Genomic DNA, 19,742 nt, shown 5'->3' on the forward strand with positions numbered 1-19,742 from the left:
AAAGATATGAACTAGGTAAATAGAAATGGAAAAGAGATGTTTCCATTTCATCAAAATCATAAGCTTTTTCTACATCCATATGATCTACTTCACAGACCTCCCACTTAAAAAAAAAAAAAATTAAAAAAAAAAAAATTAAAAAAAAAAAAAATTAAAAAAAAAAAAATTAAAAAAAAAAAAATTAAAAAAAAAAAAAATTAAAAAAAAAAAAAATTAGTCAGAATTCAATAGAGTGGATGCTTTCAATTGTGATTTCATTTGAAACGCTCACTCTTTATCTGCCAAGACCCAAGAGGCTTTCACATATTAAAGAGTAGGGGTGTGCTATCCACACACCTCATTTTACTTCTCACACACCTCTTGATAATTTTTGTATGTTGATCTTCTTCAATTCATCTGATCCGACGGTCGAAAATTAAAAAAGTGTGAGAAGTAAAATGGGATATGTGGATATCACACCCCCAAAGAGTAATGTGTCGGTTTCGTCCTGAAATATTATTTGACCAAAAATTAAGTTCCTAATTTCCCCCCTTTAATTGTCAACTTCACCTCTACCATAAGTAACTGACTTGTACGTGATACACTTTGGAGAATAATTTGGCAGTTTTTAATGAGTTTACTAACTAATTTTTTTCTTCAATATATAGTGTATGGAGTCAACTTTAAAGAATAAATTGTCAACTAGATTCGCTAACCCATATGCAACGATAAGAGCTTATGACCAAGAAAATAATTGTAGTATCCTTTAAAACATGTCATGTGCAATTCAGGCGACTTAAATAAACAAAATAGAATAGCTTCTAATATTATAGCAACGATGAAATAAGCAGTTTTTAATAAATTTTATGGAGTTAATTTTCTAAAAAATATAATTTAAGAACTTAATTTCACTGGGCGTAATAATTTAGCAACTAAATCGGCGGAATACTGCATATTAAAATTTATTTCTTTCCTTAGGTTTATACTATTAAGGCTTTTGATAAGTTCATCGACTGCAACTTTGGGGGAATAGGTAGAAGACGGAATCCACTAGTCAGCTCCAAAAGGATCGTTTTACAAAAGATGAAGCCCCTCTTTTTATTCAGCAAAACATGCAGCAGAGATCGACGAAACGATTGATCTTACCACCATATTTACGGTACATGCCTACTCTGCCTAAGTACACCACAAACACTTCCATTGATATTCAGATAAGTACTGCCTAAATTTGTCTAAGACTAACAAGAACAGTTTCTTGTGCCGGTGCTTTCCCGTAACAGCTATCAGGTGCATCGAGTTCTCACCGGAGAGCATTCACAAAGGCCAACAACGACGCTACATCCCTCTTCTCTGATGGATACTTGACGGGCTTTGACGAGTGCTTGGGGAAGAAGAGTATTGTTGGGAAGCTCCCCAGCTTCAGTTCTTGCTGCGCATATTTCTTCTGTTCCCCATCAGCTCTGAACTTACCCACCTTCACCCCAGTTCCGGCCAGATTCTCTGCTAATTCAACATATGATCCTTCCATTGCCTGCAAACAATGGAGAAACGAAGCAAGTTAGACCGATCAAACTCAACACATTTTCAGCTTTACAAGGTAACCATGTTAATAAAATGTGAATAGTATTCACCTGGCAGAAACGGCACCATGGTGCATAAAGCACAACAAGCCAAGGTTCACTTCGGTTTTCCAGTCTAGCCAAGTTCTCTATCCCAGTCCTGCTCAAGGAAACCAAGTTCTTGCTGTTAAAGATGTCTGGGACATTGGCACTCCCATTTGTTGTTGAGATCCCATTACCATTGCCATTGAGGTGCAGCGCCTCTTTTTCTTTGATATTTCCGTTATGAAGGCCACATTCCTTTGCCTTAGCATCCTCCCACCACCATCTTCCCTCCCTTTCATGCTGCCCTGGCAGCACCGGCCTTGTGCATGGCTCACACCCGATTGAAATGTATCCTTGCGAGTGCAAAGGATTGACAGGTACATTCATGACTTGGAGGAAGTTCCATATGTCATGGCCTTCCACGTTAGCAACAGGATTCCATTTCACCAAGCTGCCAATTCCACCATCAATTCCTTCAAACGATGGGTCCACCTGGACAACCGGAATTTCAGCTCTTGTGCCCGGAGACTGGTCTTTTCTCTGCCCAGTGATCCAGGCACGAAGACCCTTAAGGGCTCGCCTTAAAGGCCTAACCTTCCTTACCCTGCAGCACTCCTGGTGGCCGTCTTCATAGAATGAGAACAGTCCTTTGCCTCGCACCAGTGCTTGAACTTCAACAGCATCAGGAAACATGTATTCGATGTGAATGCCATAGTGCTTCTCAACAGTGTCAAAAAACTGGTACGTCTCTGGGTTAAGCCTCCCAGTATCCAGGCTGAATACCCTGAAGGGCCGACCTGTTAGTTTGGCATACTCGATCAAGGCGACGTCCTCAGCCCCGCTGCACAAATGAACATTAACTAAACTTAATTTTTGTAATCCTAAATGAAATAAACTCAGGTAAACCTCTAGAAACTGTTACCGCTAATTGTTAAGTATGCATTGAAATATTTTCGTAGCCGCTTGTCCTGATTTACTTACGGAAAAATTTAATTCCCCTTCGTTTTAAAAACCTCGAAAGTAAGATGGAAAAGGTTCCATAAAACATTCTGTAAAATAGTATTACAGATAACAAGCCCGTCTAGTTCAGTTGGTGGGTTCGAGCCCCATGCTGAGCGCGCTTCAGTTTTTAGTAATTTAAGTCATTTACCAGAAACAAGAAATTAGTACTAAAGTGGATTTACCTGAAAGCAATGGCAATGTCATTCCCAAATTGGTCAAGAGCCTTCTTCATGATTTGAAGTGGGGAAGCGTTTTCCAACTCTTTTGCCAGTTTTTCGTAATCTTCTCCTACCACATTGTTGTCAACATCTACAATAATTCCGACAATAAATTTACACATCAATTCCTTCACGTCCTCGCTCGAGGAGAAAAATAAAAGATTAATTTCAAGCTTCTCACAATGATACAACGGCTACAAGTTCACACATGTATACCTGGAGATGCCACTTTTGCAGCAAGCGGAACAACTGATTTGCACCTTTTCGATTCTGCGGAAAGGGATTTTGCCGATGATGGTCTCTGGAAAGAGGCCACAGCCGTCGATGCAAACGAAAATTGATCCGACGGATTCACAGAAGATGTCCATTGAGCTGATGGGTTTGAAATAACAAATTTAAAAAAAATGCATTAAATCCCTTTCAAATTCAATTAAACAAATTACAGAGCAGAGAAGAAAACAACACAAAACCCAGAAAAATTAACCTTAATTTCTAAGAATACAATCCCAAGGAATCAAAATTTAAATAAATAATTAAACAAATTGATCATTTGGGTATTCACATTTCTCATTGCATGATCATGAGCACCAATTCAACTCAAATTTCATAACCAAAGTGAAGTCGATGAGATCAGAGTTAACTCAGACAGCCCATTATAAAGAACCGCATACATTGCAGACAATAATAAATATAAATAAATAATTCAACAAAAAAATGTAAAAAAAAAATTAAAAGAGGGAAAGAGAATTACCTTTGGGCTCGTGGGGAGATAGCGAAGCGCGAAGCAATGATTGGGTGGGAGGAGACGGAGCTACGAAAGCCATGAGAGAAATTTGAATGCTTAGAGAGAGAGAGAGAGAGAGTCTGTAATGTGTTGGCGTGGAGAGCACAGGAAAAGCATTAAGATGGGTTAAGGGAAACAGTTGACGAGTGTCACGGTTCATTGAACCTGGACGCGATTTCGTTCATGAAGTTTCTACATTTTTATTTAAAGAATAATACTAAAAATAAAACAAAATAAAATCAGGTTGTGGTGCTAAGCCCAGACCCAACAAGGGTTTTTACTTCAACGTCCATGGGCCTAGGGATTAGCAAGAGCCGAAATCATAACTACAAAATATTTTGTAGACAATTTTTCAGTTATGATTTTGCTACAAATACGATATTCTTCTTCATTTATAAATAGGAAATTGTACTTTCATTTTTTATATACAATTTAGCAAATCATAAAATGTATATGAAAAAATAGAAGTACAATTTTTAATTATGAAAACATCCCTAACTAAAAATATGAGTGCACTCTTTGGAATTCAATTTTCTTTCACTAAAACTCATCATGGTAAATTTTTCTAACAAAAACCTAGTGACTAGGCTTCAACTAAACAATATCCATAATTAAGTTTGACTTGGCAAAATTTGTATCTTTAGATGTCCAAATTACTCCTAATAACATTGACTTTGAGTTTGTTACTTATATTATCTATATTTATTCTACATTATTTCATTAATTACCTATATGAAAACACCCTTATGCTATTTGAAAACATTTCATTGAACGAAATAATGTAGAATAAATATAGATAATAAGTAAAGGATCTAAAGTCAATGTTATTAGGCGTAATTGGCAAATCCAAAGGTACAAATTTTGCCAAGTCAAACTTAATTATTGATATGCTATCTGGAATTTTCCTTTCTTTCCGAGGTGAGAGATTTTCTCTCGGAAACTAAGAGTCTTTCTCACTGTTTGTATGAGACTTTTAAACCTAAGATTTTCCAGTGGCACCAACCCTAGCTTCGACTGCGGTCGGCTATCATGTCCTCTTTTCTCCCATTTCCTTCTTTTTTCCTTGCCTCTACTGTTGTTTCTCCCAAATTTTAACTCTGGTCTGTCCAATTCCTCTACCCAGAGGTTATTCCTCTTTCTGACTCTTCCTTGGTTCGATATGCAACCATGTTTCCTATTGAGATCGTGTGTAAAGTTTCAGTGTTTACACTCAGGTGTTTCCAATACCACCACTTTCTCTTTGTTGTCTGCCAGTTTCGGCAGTGGCACTCATAGGTTTCCACAAGTTTCATATTGGTAGTTAGCTTCTCTTGCTTTGTAGCCGACCATCCCTTGTTTATGGTTGTGCTTAGGTAGCATATCGGGGTTGGAGGTGGAGTATGGTGAGGCAATACTTGGCAGTAGACATGGAATCATTTGGATTGACTGGAAAGCTGATGGTGGAGATGACAGTGGAAGCTTCTCGGCTGGTGTGTATTTTTTTGGGTCGTATTGTTTGTTGGGCTTTCTTTATGTTTGTCTTTAGTCTTAGGCCCTTTTTTTGTTTGTTTATAAGTGTACTTGGGCCTTTGTTTGCTTGTAAGTTTGTGTTGGTTGTTTAATAAAATCTCCCTTTCAAACAAAACAAAAAAAAAAAAAAAAACTTAATTATAGATTGTTGAGCAAAAATTGTACACAATATGTAAACAAATAATTCACTCGACACAATTTCACTCTCATTCATTCTTTGAAGAGGGTTTTATTAATTTGAGTTCGACCCATTCTAGGCTATGCGCCTATTAATTACAACCCTTCTTTTGGGAAAGGAATACCCTTTGATTTTAATATGAATAAATCGTAACTTGAGGATTTGGCTACGCACCTATTAATTACAACCCTTCTTTTCCTTTGTTCATTTGTCCATAAGTGCACCTATTTTCTCATTGGACCACAAAGAATGACCTTGCATATAAGACTTGGCTTCCTATGTCTGCTACCTTAGCTTTATTTCTCTGACAGATGTGAATTAGAATGATCCTTTGTCTCTTAACTTTATCCAACATGATAGCACATGCTTTAACTTTTCTTTTGATAAAGTCTCTTACTTTAACTTTAGTCCATCTTCAAAATACTTGTACAAACATCATCAACTTTGCTGGAGCTTTTTACGACTATAAAGGGAGACTTCCTCTTTTCCAATTTCTCATTTTCCTTGGACTCTTATCCCCGATAGGTTTTCATAGAAATTTTAGCCAAAGGCATCCTCTATATCTTGTACCCGTGAGTAGTAAAGAAAACACCAAACAGAATAATTTCTTTCTTCTTGAGTTGCATCTTTGTATATGTTGCTTCCTTGCTGTCTTACTTCTTAGAGACTTAAGCTTAGAACTTTGAAACTGCACTTGACAATCTGGTGAGGGGGTATAGACCATTTAGACTTGGTTGGAACTTCACGAGATGGTCTAGGCCACCCCGAAGAAATTCATGGGAATGAAGGCAACAGCGGGGAGCAGAACTCTTGTGTATTTTTGTTTTCTTCAGATTTAGGCAGAAAGAAAACGTGTGGCTGCTGCTTTTTTTTTTTTTTTTGGATTGCATTGTGTTGTTGGATGTATAGAAAAGTAGTCGGGCTACCATTTAAGAACCCCTCCTTGCACATAAACCTTTTATGGTGGCTAGTTGGCAATTTTCTTGCATAAACTGAAGATTACAGGTTCTATGTAGTTAATTATGCCCCCATTTTTTCATTTTTGTCTACAACACAACATTAAACAAGAGAGATAAATAAATTAACATAACTTGATTCATACCTGGTGATGAATGTTCTTCTTTGGATCTTGATTCGAAAGCACGAATGGTTGAACTTCACTTTTCTGGCAGCACTTCGTTGCTTTCGGTATCTTCTCTCAAAGTTTTTATGTCCCCTTCTTGCTGCAGCCGATGCCTATTTATAGGCATCCTAGGAAGGCTCTAGACTTTTTTACGTGGGGGAGATGGAGGCCATGTTTTTCTTCCACTTTCCCTTAACCTCTCCCACCAACTGTGCAGTTTTTTTTACGTCTCGCAAAAAACATAGGAGACCATGTTGCACGTTTTCTTCCCCCTTTTGTAGGAAGAAATACATATTTTATTTTATGGATGTTGATTTGTATGTAAAGCCTATCCTCATTTTTTGGGTTGGATTACATTTTTGTTTTGCCTTGTAGTTTGACCCAATTTGTATGGATTTTATTTTTTTTATGTTATATATTTTTATTGTTCAACATAGATATTGCTTAGTTGGAGCCTAGTCATTGAGTTTTTGTCAGTAAAATTTACCATGATGGGTTTTAGTCAAGGAATTCCAAGGGGTGTACTTATAGGCTTCGTTTGGTACACTATATTAGACTTCAGATAGGAATAATAGTGCGGGAGACTTGTTTGGTGCAGTTTTGGATTAAATAGTCGAATCCTCTTTGTGAGGATCCCAAGGATCTGTAAAGCATATTTGTTCATCACATATCATGCTGTCAGAAATCATTTTAAATATTTTTATTTAAAATTAAATACAAACAGTACCTAACAAAAAATGACCGCATGATGTACAATGAACAAACACGATTTACGAATTCCCAGAATCCTCACCAAAAAATCCTTAGAGGATCCTATTGGTAAATAGCCAACCGATTAAATATCTCTGGCCCACTCATTTAGTCCGGCTCACACCTGCTAAATAATTAATACTCACCAAAAGTTAAGGATATTTAAGCGGGCCGTTTGCTAATCTAATATAACAAAATCTATCGTTTGATAAAAAAAAGCTAAAGCTAATTTGTGTTCTCTCTTCACTCTCCAACGAATATGCGCCTTCTCCATTCTCTTTTCCAATTCATCGCGAACTCCATCTGCTGTGCTTTGTTCTTCTTCCACCTCGCGAATTTCATCTGTTATACTTGGTTCGTCTTCCTCCTATTTCTCCGCTCTCTTTCTGATCTCTCTGTTTGCCTCTATGTTCTCTTTGTTATGAAATTAGTTGATTTGTCTTTTTCCTTGCAAATTGATGTCTTTTCTTCATCAATTTATATCTTCAATTTATTTAGTAGTATTGTTTTGGTTGGTGAATCGAGGTGGGTTTTGGGAGATTGAAGAAATGAGAAAGTGGGTTCGTGTGGAGGGTGAGATTTGATGCGGGAGAAAGATGGTGAAGAAAGGATGACTTTTTGAGAGGAGAAAATTTTCATTGTGACAGGAGCATGAGTGGAACACCACGTGTTTTTATATAAGTGGTAATAAATTTTATTTTTTAAGTTATTAACTTTTTAACACACAAATTCCACCATTTATATAGTGACACGTGATGTACCACCTCGTGTGCCGATCACACTGAAAAATCTCTCATTTGAGAGAACCTAGGTTTCTTTCCTTCTTTTTTTTAATGTTTATTTTTTCAATTTTGTTGGTGTAATGATGTTTAATTTTTGTTTCTCTTTTGTTTCTTTGATTTTCTTCTTTTTTCCATTTTAACAACAATAATTTTTTAATTTTCTAGAAAATTATTGTAGTTCGACCTATTATACAATGTACAAATAATTCAATATAGAATTAAATGTCCGACTTATTTAGTCAGCATTATTCGATGATTATTTATCATATTCCATTAAAATAGTCAGTACAATCTGAGCTGCCAAATGAGGCTATATTAGACCATATTTTCAGTTACTCTATTATAGTCCATTTACTAATCAGTAATCAAAATAAAATGAATTGAATTAAGGAGGAATTGAATTGAAAGGGGGTTAGAATGGGGAGAAGCCAGAATTGAATTTCTGTCAAAGTTGTTTACTATAATGTTCTAGAATCAGAGTTGAAATGATATAAGCTATTTACTAATTCACCTTAATCGGAATGGAAATGAATAAGATTACTAAAATACCCTGAATCTAAATAATAGAAAAAATCATAACTTTTTAATAAAACTTAAACTCTTTTTATTTTTTAAAGAGTAAAAACCTAATTCAACAAGGAAAAGAAGTTAAAAACTCAAAATAAAATAAAAGGTTTGGGAACCTCCACCGTTCCACCACAACACCTGCTCTCCCTGTCTGCATCCGTAAATTGATTTTGCGATCATCCCCAAGCGCCAGCTCTTGCCCCTCCTGATCTTGTCGGGTTCTATCGGCCTGAAGATTTCTTTTTGTTGGTAAACCATGGACTCCTTGCCTGCAGCCATTCTCAGATTTCTTAACCCTTTGCCGGCCGCTCAATGCTTTATGTTATGCTATCTATAAAAACGTCTGCAATTGAAATTCGATTCGCAGTGGTTATATCACAAGGTTTTTCTTTTATCTATGATCATTTGCATCTCTCTTTCCCCATTCGAATTTGAATTTGGGGCTGTCGGGAGTTTGTTTGTAGAACTGTTGGGGTGGGTTGGTGATAGGTCTTGGCAGTTTGGGAGGTGGTGCGGTGGTTAAGGGTGGGGATGGGTGTGCTTTGGGTGGTTGAATCGTGGGAGGTAGATGGGAGGGGCAGGACAATTTCGGTATAGAAGTTTGATTCCGGCTGTTGGCTTTCTTACAAAATTCAATTACCACCTTCAAGTCAGTATTTGGATTCCGGGTATATCAAGAATCCGATTACTGATTTTAGCTGGAGCCCGCTAATCCTTTCATTCCCAAAATTTGGTAAATGGCGGAATCACTTGGGAAGGAATTCAATTCCCTTTCTTCAACAACCATTCCGGAAAATTCAACAGAGAATTCATTGTATGTTGAATATTTTACTTTTTTTCTCTTTTGATGACGGTACTGAATACTTCAGAGTCGAGAAAATTCAAACAGAGAATTAATTAAGGAAAAGGCATACGTAATCTAGAGACAAATCTATTCCATCCTTTTCACTTTATGTAAAATCAATAGTTCCAAATTAAGTGCATGAACCTCAAAATCTCACATATAAAAGGCCTTTAAAAGGAGATATTTTGATTTTTATATAATAAAAAATTAGTTGTTGACGTACATCATATCAAACTTTAACGATTTGAATAGTTTATTTTTTAAGTTGCACATTTTAAACAATCATTTTAAAATATCAATCAATTCAGAAATATTTGAAACATTTAATTGAGATCAAAGAAATTAACAAATACTTTATTTTATAAGAAGCAATGAATTTCATTATGATAATTAAATAGGTAAATGATTTCAAATTGAATTGAATTTTTGCAATGATGATTTATAAATCGAGACTTACAAAATAGACGGTTCAAATCGTTGAAGTTCGATATAGACTTTTAGTCCCACAACTAAAAGTCTAACGTAAATTGTTATCAACCTAGAGACAAATATCTAGCCAAGTCAAACAGAGGACGGTAGAACTGCTCAACTTTATATAAGTTTCAAATTTTGGCCAAAATCATGGAATTATATACATAGCAATGATATCGACGGCCGAGGATTATTATATATGCAATATATTCTGCCCATTTTTCAATCGATGAAAAGTCAGAAAAACCCATGAGTTTATATATAGAGGACAAGAGCATATCAGAATCTATACAAGTTTTGTAACTATCATTCTCTTACATTAATTCTAACATTTTCCTCAGCGTCCAGAAAAATATATTACGAAGATGGTGATCAAGTACGAGCAGTTGGTCTGTGCTATTCTTTTGTTCCTCTCTTTGGTAAGCTCTCTGTGTTTATGACCTAACTAGTATGCATCTTTGTTTGTAAAATGTACAATGTCAGGATCATCTTTTACATTTTTTTCTCCAGATTATTCTTAAATTCTTCTAATTAGAATCGTTAATCTTGTGGGCTTTGTGGGCTTCATATTTTCTGTTTACTCTCTCTCTCTCTCTCCCCCATCTTCCCTTCCGCCTCACCCTCCTCCAAACCCCAATCACACCATTGTAGCACTCTCCCAACAACCAAAACACAAGAAAGTTTCTAATCCAAATATTTTCAGTTATTCTATTAAAAAAATAGACATGTTTGACACCAGACTTCACATGTTGCTCCTGCTAATGCATCTTCTTGTCGATTGCCACCAAACTTCACGCTTTTCATTTTGGATGCAATTCTTTTTCAGACAAACTCAATTGCCCAACCTCGCCTGCTCCGCCTAGCCCACCTAGACCCTCGCTTAGGTGTCATCAAATGGATTTTCCTACTTATCAAACGATTTGACCTTAATCGGAACGGCTGGCCACTGCCCACAGCCTAGACCGACTTTTAGAACACTGCTAACAAGTAAACACTTTTAACTAAAATTTAATGGAATTGGTTATGAAGGACTATTCCTCCACATTTTATCAAGTTTAAGGATCAAATATAATAAATTTTTAGTTTAGGTACCAAAGCTGCAATTGGATCATAGTTCAAGGACCATTCCTCCTATTTTCTCAAAATACTGATATCTACAATATTAAAAAATTATTTGAGGTATTGTCTTGCTGTGTACATGTGTAACTGTGTATATATAATATATGGTTCAGTTTGTAGCTCGGGCAGTACCCCATGATGATGTGTTAGAATGGATACAGAAAGATAATCGTCGTTTCCTCCGTGCCAATATCCGAGTTGGTGATCTCGATCGCACCATTAAGTACGTAGTTAACTTGGCAAAGTATATTCTTGCATGCATGCATGCAAATTTGTTTTAGGTTACGCTTGTTTAATATATAATTAATTTTTATTTTTTTCTCATAATATTAATTGTCAGGTTTTACACAGAATTTTTTGGAATGAAAGTACTGAGTAGAAAAGATTTCCCAGCAGAAAAATACTCGAATGCAATCGTTGGGTTTGGACCGGAAGAATCTCAGTTTGTGATAGGGCTCACAGACCATCGTATGTTAATTTCTTCACTCCAAAAATTTGTCTAAATCGCTCAATATATATTTGGTAATTTGATCTTCTGGTAAGGAAGCATTGAACTCGAGAGCAGAAACCCTAATATTTTAGGAAGTTTTAACGAAACACTCTCGGTACTGTTCACTTTTAACGAAAAATCATATTTTTACATTTCCTTGATACTATTCACTACACCTTTATTTATCATTTTTCATTAAAACTAAAAAAAAATTGGATTTTTCGTTAGTTTTCCTAATATTTTATGCATGTAAGTACTCATACAATCTTAATTCACAGACAATGCAGAGGACGAGCTAGACATTGGGACAGCCTTTAGTCATTTTGGATTTTCAACCCAAGATGTATGTATCATTTTGTTCATTAAACTTTTGCTTAAGCTTTGAGGAGTACTAACCGTTTGGGTAAAATTTTCGTTTCTGTGAATTAATCAACCTTCAGATTTACAACACGGTTGAAAAAGTTCGAGCTAGTGGTGGTGTGATCACTCGTGAATCTGGGCCGCTCGTAGAAGGGGGAGAGGGAACCATTTTCGCCTTCATGAACGATCCTGACGGCTACAGTTTCGAGCTCCTCCAGAGGCCGCCAACTCCACAACCACTTTCTCATATATGTCTTAATGTTCTTGATTTAGATCGCTCTATTGAGTTCTACAACAAGGTTTAATTGCGTACTTTTTCATAAATATATAAGCCCTTATTTGATCTTAAGCTATGACCATCAAAATGCTTACACAATTGCATTTTTTTGCTGAAACGCCATGCAGTCCTTGGGCATGAACCTACTACAGACGTTTGACTTCCCTCAAGAGCGGGTAAATACATATTTTTATTTTACCACTATAGTTCATTTGTATGGTTTCTTTTATACAACGATATTTTAGGCGAAAATTTAGACTAATTCACGAACCAACTATAAATTGATATCAAGTGAGAATTTAGACTAAGTTAAACAATGAGTCAACCATAAATTGATATCAAATTTGTCACCAAGAATGTCAAATCTATGTCTCATGTATAAAGTTGAGAAAAAAACTACTAAATTACAGTATTGTGACGAAATTATTTTTATACTTTAGAATCTAGGCAAACAAATGTTTTATTAACTATATTTTGTGGTGCAGTATACCGTAGGTATGGTGGGGTACGGATCCAATCTTACTCAAACAGTTGTTATCGAGTTGAAATACAATTATAATGTGACGGCATATAGAAGAGGAAATGGTTATGCACAGGTGAGCTACATATGCATATATACTTTTCTTTCATTCAAAACACAGTCAAATAAATTGCAAAGCGTGTTGTCTTTGACTCTCTATTGACTAATCATCGACAGAATATTTTCGCTCAACACTTTCAAATGATGGTAATGTTTATTATCATATTTATTACTGTTAGATGAGTTAATTTTGAAATACGGGTAATGTATAGACACAAATCTCAAAATTTAAATCAATCCAACAATAAAAAATAGAATGATGGGCAAAAATGTACCCTTAACTGGTAATTTAAATGTCCTGATTATATATAGTTTTTTTTATGATTGTTTTTCAAGGTTGCTTGGCCAAAAAGTCTGTTGACTTGTAAAAAAACAAAAAAACAAAAAACCAAAATCTGTTGATTAGTCAAAAAAATAAAAATCGAAAATGACTTTCTTAACTCATTCTCTACTTTTATTCTCCTTGTTGCTTCAGAAGTCGATAAATATCTTGCTTGTACTAAAGATCGTAAGCGGGACTTGTCGTAAGTTCCCAACTAGCGTCAAAGTCCTTCTGTGAGAGAAGCCCTGTCTTGGTGAGGGCTTTCATCTTGCCCACCTTCTTTGGCGCCAATTTTGGCTTCAGCTGGAGTCGGTAGCCCCTTCTCTCTTCCTCATCCTGTTTTCTCCTCCTTTTCCCTTCTCTGTCAATTCCTCTTTCTTCTCTACTTCTTCCTCTTTTTTTCTTTTTGCTTTTTCCGATGCTTCTTCCTTTTCTCCCCTGCTTTCATTTCCGATCTGGCCATTTCTTCCTACTCCCAGCGGCGTTCCTCCTTGTTCATCTCTGCTCCGATCTGCAGCCACTTCAAAACCGCAATTTGTTGCGGTACTTCGAGATGGTGTGCAGAGTTCCGGTGTTCCCACCGGCTCGGGTGTTCAACACCACCACCTTCTCACTGTCTCTGCCTTTTCTGGCAGTGTTGTTTGTGGGTTGCCACGAACTTCATCCTGATAGTTGGCTTCTTCCTAGCATCCTTTCTTTGTGGCTGTGCTCGGGACGTTCATCGGGGTGAGATGCTGCAATTACTCTGGCGATGCCTGGCTGTGGACGAGGACTTGGTCGGTTCGCGATCGGCGACGATTGGTGTAGAACTTTCTGGTGTTTGTGGTCTTTTGTGCATTTTGGGCTTCAACTTCTGGTTGGCCCTTTGTATTTTGTTTATTGGGCTCGTGTTTTGCTTGTTTATGCGTGTTGTTTGGGGCTTTTTGCTTACGTGTATGTTTTAGTTTGTAATAAAAGTGAAGGAAGCATTTTTCCACACACACACACAAAAAAAAAAAAAAAAAAAGATCGTAAGCTACCAAGGAATTTGGATTTTCTTGCTTTCTTGCTTTATGGCTTGAAGCAAAATCTTGAAACTGTCTTCAATAATACATGATTACATCCCATTCGAATTGTCAACTTATACTGTCTAGAAACCGGATCACGTGAACTCTACAAACACAAAAATCATACTTGCCTCGTCCCTAATTTTCAGGCCAACCAGACACAGGAATCTCACACTCTCTCTCTCTCTCTCTCTCTCTCTCTCTCTCTCTCTCTAGTTGGCCATAGTTTGGAAACCGAACTAAAGAATTTCTGCTGATTAAGAGTCATCATCCCGAACGAGATTAAATCCCATTCTCTTTCTCTCTTTTTTTCCCTCTTGTGTCTAGGGTTTTGTTGAATAACTCCAATTAATAATTAATCCCTTGGTCATTGAGTTCTATGTTCTAATTTTATTTTTTGTTCAAAAATTGTATTTGAAGGTTGCTATTGGCACTAATGATGTGTACAAGAGCGCAGCAGCTGTAAGACGGGTAACCAAGGAAGTTGGAGGGGAAATAATAATACCACCAGGTCCAATCCCAAAAATCGACGCCAAAATCACTGCATTCCTTGATACAGATGGCTTTCAAACGGTAAGGAGCTAGAAAACCACATGAAAACTATGTTCTTTGATAATTTGATTCTTTCATGCTTTCGTTTTGCTACGTATATTGGAAAGTGAAACATGAGTCTATCCTAATCCTAACTCATTGTGTCACGCTGTTACACGACTTGAGTTACCCGTAAAGGCAACCTGAACCTCATTTCATTACATAACCCAAAGAAATGTTCTTTTTGATGGGCGCAAGCTTACAGAAACACTCTTCGTTGTTAACCCTGTAGGTGTTGGTAGACAATGAAGACTACTTGAAAAGAATTGAAGAAAGAGAGATGAAGCAAAATCCTTAGCATTTGCTATTGCTCATGTATTTGTAATTTTTGTGTACTCTGCTCATGTAATTCTAGTTGAATAAAGAAGCCCTGATTCGAATATGTATTTGTTTCTAGTCAATATTCAAATAACAATCCATCCAAGAAAAGAACCAGTAACTATACCTACTATAAGATCGCATTAACTTTCTCCGATTATATGTCTCTGCATCCTTGTTAGGTTTTTCTTTTATGTTCTTTATTGTTTTTAGGTTAATGATTCATTTTGCTCTTACTATAACTGAGCAAACTTGGATTTTGTTCGTACCTTGTAAGTTTTCTTTCAAATCTCCTGCAACAGCTTTTTGAAGCTATCTTCAGTGCGTTCACCGAGAGGTATGATCTTTAATTCCGGACAAAGTGCCAAGACTTCATAAGGATCCATGTGCTTAAAAATTCCCGGGTCGCAGGTTCTTCAATTCATACAAGATTGTTAAGATGGTATCATGATGAGCCATTGCGCGATTGATTTTGGATGGTTCTTTCCGCTGCTCCGTTCAGTGAGAGTTTCTTGATTCTCTCTTTCGATTTCAGATTTCTGTTGTGAAAATTTGGGAATTTTTTTTTTCGGATTTTGATTGTTTGTTTACAATCTTGGATCCATGTTAAAGGCCAATGCCTCGATGAATCATTACATATCTTGTTTTAGTTGTGTTTGTACCATACTTAGGACCTTCGTATTTAGACTTCGTATAAATACTTGGGGGACTCAAGTGTAATTATGTAATAAATGAAGGGGCAAATATGTAATAAGTGAGGAGTCCTTAGTCTATAAAAGGGACTCCTCACCCTCACAATCCGAATGCCTCACTCTCATATTCAAAGCTCTCATCCTCACAGAGAAGCTCTCTCTCTCCCTCACAATCCTCTCACAAACAGAGAAATATAATATCAGTGTCGACGTAGCCCAAACATTGGGGTGAACTACGGTACATCTTGATTTCTTTACTTTCATGTAGATTCACGATCGGATTTACATTGTTCCAAGACCCATCCGGTTTTGTGCATCAACATTTGGCGCGTCTGTGGGAAACGACACAAAAATTACGTCGGTTTTCTTTCAATTTTTCACCTCCATCGTGGATCTGCAAAACCCAAACACAGACAGGAAGTCAAACTGGTCAAGCTATCTATCTGAGAGTTTTCTCAGCTTCTGTGACAATTGCAAAAAGAATCTTGGCCACGGCAAAGATATTTTCATGTACAGTAAAAAGAAAAGCTCCGCTTCCATGGAAGCTGTGGCTGACGACGACGGCTTCAGTAATTTGAAGAAATCAAAAAAGGGCAAAACAAAGTAAGAGACAATAGAAACTTCTGCTCCTTCTTCTTCTACTGCTCCCACAGCTGTCAAACCCATGGAAAGACAAAAGAAACAGAAATGCTCCAAATCTCTCTCATCACTCTCTCTCTAGAAAGTCCCTCTCACTGGAGGAGGTCCAGCGCATTATGGCTGAGTTCAACAAGGACGACGACGATCTCAATCTTCAAATCCCCAAATCTCTAGATCCCTACTTCGAGAAATCAAGCAGCTCCCTATTCTCAATGGCCTCCTCCGCGCAACCCGCTTCAGGTCGGGGTCGAAACTGGACGGAACTGCATCCTCGTCGTCATTCACGTGAACGTCGAACTTCACAGTGTCGTCCGCTACGAACTTGATCCTCTAAATCGCCAACACCTTCTCTTCCATTCCCTTTTCTGCCTTGGTCCTAGACTTCTTTGGCCGTGGCACGATCACGCTGATAACCAAGTCCAGAGTGATCGAGAACTCACTGAGTTCGACGACCCTGTTTGGAGTAGTCTCGGTGGCCGCCGATTCACCAGAATTCCCTGTGATTTTGCTCATCTTTGATCCGCCGTATATTCCTAGCCCTCCGATGAGAATGTCTCGCCTTGCAAATTGTGGGTTGTTTGACAACGCTTTGGATGCAAAGCAAGGATTGGGATTTCGAATGAAGGAAATTTGGGAGTGGGTTTGGAGATGGGAGAGATTGAAGAAATGGGTCGGCTAGGAATTGGTGTGGAATGCAAGGGCAGTGAGAAAGAAGCCATGAATGATAGCTCGACGATAACAGCGTCTTCAAACACCAACAGCTCAATCTGATCGTCCCTCAAATCGTGGCCCTGTTCTAGCTTGATGCCCGTGTCCTTTGTTCCTCCACCACATCCTAGATAATTCCCAAAATCCATCTCTACCCTCTAGAGAGAGAAACAACCATCACAAAGGAGAGAGAGACTCAGAGTCTCAGAGACACAAACACACAGAGATTAAAAGCTTCAGAGTTTTCAGATCAAATCCAAGTTTGCAAATGTTATTTTTCCAACCCAGAAAACCATCTGAGAAGTTAGTTAGCAGCTGCTAAAACACTGTAATTTTTGGAGCAATCGAGCTGATCAGGAGCAAAAATGGGATGCTTCTATTCGAGGGTAGAACGGGAAGAAATGGTGTCGAGATGCAGATCGAGAAAGCGGTACATGAAGCAGCTGGTGAAAGCACGACAAGCTTGGTCGGCGGCTCACACAATATACCTCAACTCTCTCCACAGCACTGGCTTTTCTCTGCTCCAGTTTTCAAATGTCGAAACTACCTTCCTAGGTCTGTGACGTGGGAAGAGTACAATGCGAAGCTCAGATCTCTCTCTCTGTGCAAAAATCATCCCACCATATTGACAAAGTAAGCTTCAACCTCACTAACCTCCTAGGTCCCACTTTGCCATCCCGATATTTGATGATGGGTATATATAGTGGGAGCAATGAGTTTTGGGAATCAAATCAAAGTGGTGCCAGCACTGATTCTAGCTACCAGAGAATGATGAAACTTTCATGACATAACCCACTACTTGATCAGTCTCAGACATCATTGCAAACCATCAGACAACTCAACCACTCCCACAAAAGAAGAAGAAAAAGGATGTTTGGAGAAAAGCAGAAAGAAAAGCATAAAGTAAAAGCAGAAAGCAAAAAAAGATAAAAAGAAGCAGACGTAATTGCAGTGGTGATGGCATGCAGAAAAAGAAATTATGGGCGTGACCCATTAAGTAAAGGGTCGGATTTATTTTTGAATGATGTGATTTATTTTTCTTATCTTTCAGAAACATCTGTATAACCCCATCAGAGGGTAATAATAATAATTAAAATTTTAAAAAAAAAAGGCAAGCCCAAAATGATAGGCTGGAGTATTATGTGGAGGGCGAAGACCTATATGCCCAAAAGAGCCAGGCCCTCTATTATCACCAACCAGGTGATCAAAAGTACGTCTAGTACTACAAAAAAAAATTCGGCAGCCTGCCACTATTATCACCAACCAGGTGATCAAAAGTACGCCGAGTACTTCAAAATTATTCAGCAGCCTGCCACTATTATCACCCACTAGGTGATCAAAAGTATGTCCAGTACTCCAAAATTATACATGAGCATCACTCATGTCAATCATACATAAACATTCATGAGCATCACTCATGTCAATCATACATAAACATTCATGACCATCATTCATGTCAACATTCATGAGCATCACTCGTGTCAACATTCATGAGCATCACTCATATCAACATCCATGAGCATCACTCATGTCAATCAACATAAACATTCATGAGCATCACTCATGTCAATCAGCTTCGAAAGCTTCATTTACACAGTTCCAGCTTCGAGAGCTCCAGCTTCAAAAGCTTCATTTACAAAAGCTTCAGCTTCAAAAGCTTCACTTGCAAAGCTTCACCTACAAAGCTTCAGTGCAGAGTATACAAATACCGCATCAGAACAACCGCCACTTCGGCCCATACATGGATTCAATTTGAAATCTCTAGCCAACATACTCTATTGACTGAAGACTTGGGGGACTTCACTATGTACCATATATTGGGCTTCCACAACTAGGGCTCATGAAAAATACTTAAGGGACTTAACCCATTATTTATGTATTGAGGAGCGAGCCCTTATTCTATAAAAGGGACTCTCTCACTTTCATTAAAGAGCACCGATTATTCATGTACTGAGGAGCGAGCCCTTATTTATAAAAGAGACTCCCTTACCTTCATTAGAGAGCATCGCCGCCAGCTGAGCAACTGCATCGCCACGAGCATCACTCTTAACCCATCACTTATGTATTGAGGATCGAACCCTTATTCTATAAAAGGGACTCCCTCACCATCATTAGAGAACATCGCCGCCTGCTGAGCAACCGCCTCGCCGCGAGCATCAACTCTAGCCCACCATTTTTGTATTGAGGAGCAATCCCTTATTCTATAAAAGGGACTCCCTCACCTTCAACGCCACAAGCCGAGCTAACCAAGGCAACATAAGCCACAAGCAGAGCAGCCTCGCAACATGTGCTACTTCTGGTTTAGCATCATTTCAGATTGGGCACCGCCTCATATCGAGTATCAGTTCTAGATGACATCTAGTTACTTCGGCCCACACATGGACTGAATTTTAAGTCTCCAGCCAAAATACTCTCTTGACTGAAGACTTGGGGGACTACTGTTTGTACCATACTTAGGGCATCCGTATTTAGACCTAGTATAAATACTCTCAGGACTCAAGTGTAATTATGTAATAAATAAAGGGGTAAATATGTAATAAGTGAGGAGCCCTTAGTCTATAAAAGGGACTTCTCACCCTCACAATCTGAATGACTCACTCTCATATTCAGAGCTCTTATCCTCATAGAGAAGCTCTCTATCACTCTCCCTTACAATCCTCTCACAAACAGAGAAATACAATATCAGTGTGGACGTAGCCCAAACATTGGGGTGAACCACAATACATCTTGTGTTCTTTACTTTCATGCAGATTCACGGTCAGATTTACGTTGTTCCAAGACCCCTCCGT

At 37.8% G+C, this 19,742-nt stretch overlaps 2 protein-coding genes across 3 annotated transcripts; one reads left to right on the forward strand and one right to left on the reverse strand.

The window, feature by feature from the left end:
* Positions 1 to 1,009: 1,009 nt before the first annotated feature.
* Positions 1,010 to 3,691, reverse strand: LOC126615868 (5'-adenylylsulfate reductase 3, chloroplastic-like). Its single transcript, XM_050283794.1, has 5 exons — positions 3,555 to 3,691; positions 3,020 to 3,175; positions 2,768 to 2,894; positions 1,611 to 2,424; positions 1,010 to 1,510 (listed from the first exon to the last, which is right to left on the reverse strand). Exons 1-5 carry the CDS (start codon positions 3,625 to 3,627, stop codon positions 1,280 to 1,282), a joined length of 1,401 nt encoding a protein of 466 aa, XP_050139751.1. The 5' UTR covers positions 3,628 to 3,691; the 3' UTR covers positions 1,010 to 1,279.
* A 6,389-nt stretch (positions 3,692 to 10,080) lies between these two features.
* LOC126615873 (lactoylglutathione lyase GLX1-like) lies at positions 10,081 to 15,746 on the forward strand. Of its 2 annotated transcripts, XM_050283799.1 has the most exons (10): positions 10,081 to 10,230; positions 11,044 to 11,153; positions 11,271 to 11,398; positions 11,699 to 11,763; positions 11,861 to 12,079; positions 12,186 to 12,233; positions 12,543 to 12,653; positions 14,426 to 14,578; positions 15,217 to 15,251; positions 15,326 to 15,746. In XM_050283799.1, exons 1-10 carry the CDS (start codon positions 10,177 to 10,179, stop codon positions 15,363 to 15,365), a joined length of 963 nt encoding a protein of 320 aa, XP_050139756.1. In that variant the 5' UTR covers positions 10,081 to 10,176; the 3' UTR covers positions 15,366 to 15,746. The 2 variants fall into 2 exon arrangements, with proteins under 2 accessions (XP_050139756.1, XP_050139757.1); XM_050283800.1 differs by lacking the exons at positions 15,217 to 15,251; positions 15,326 to 15,746 and adding an exon at positions 14,829 to 14,978.
* Positions 15,747 to 19,742: the final 3,996 nt, after the last annotated feature.

The sequence above is a fragment of the Malus sylvestris genome, chromosome 3, assembly GCF_916048215.2.
Source record: "Malus sylvestris chromosome 3, drMalSylv7.2, whole genome shotgun sequence".
NCBI classification, from domain to species: domain Eukaryota; kingdom Viridiplantae; phylum Streptophyta; class Magnoliopsida; order Rosales; family Rosaceae; genus Malus; species Malus sylvestris.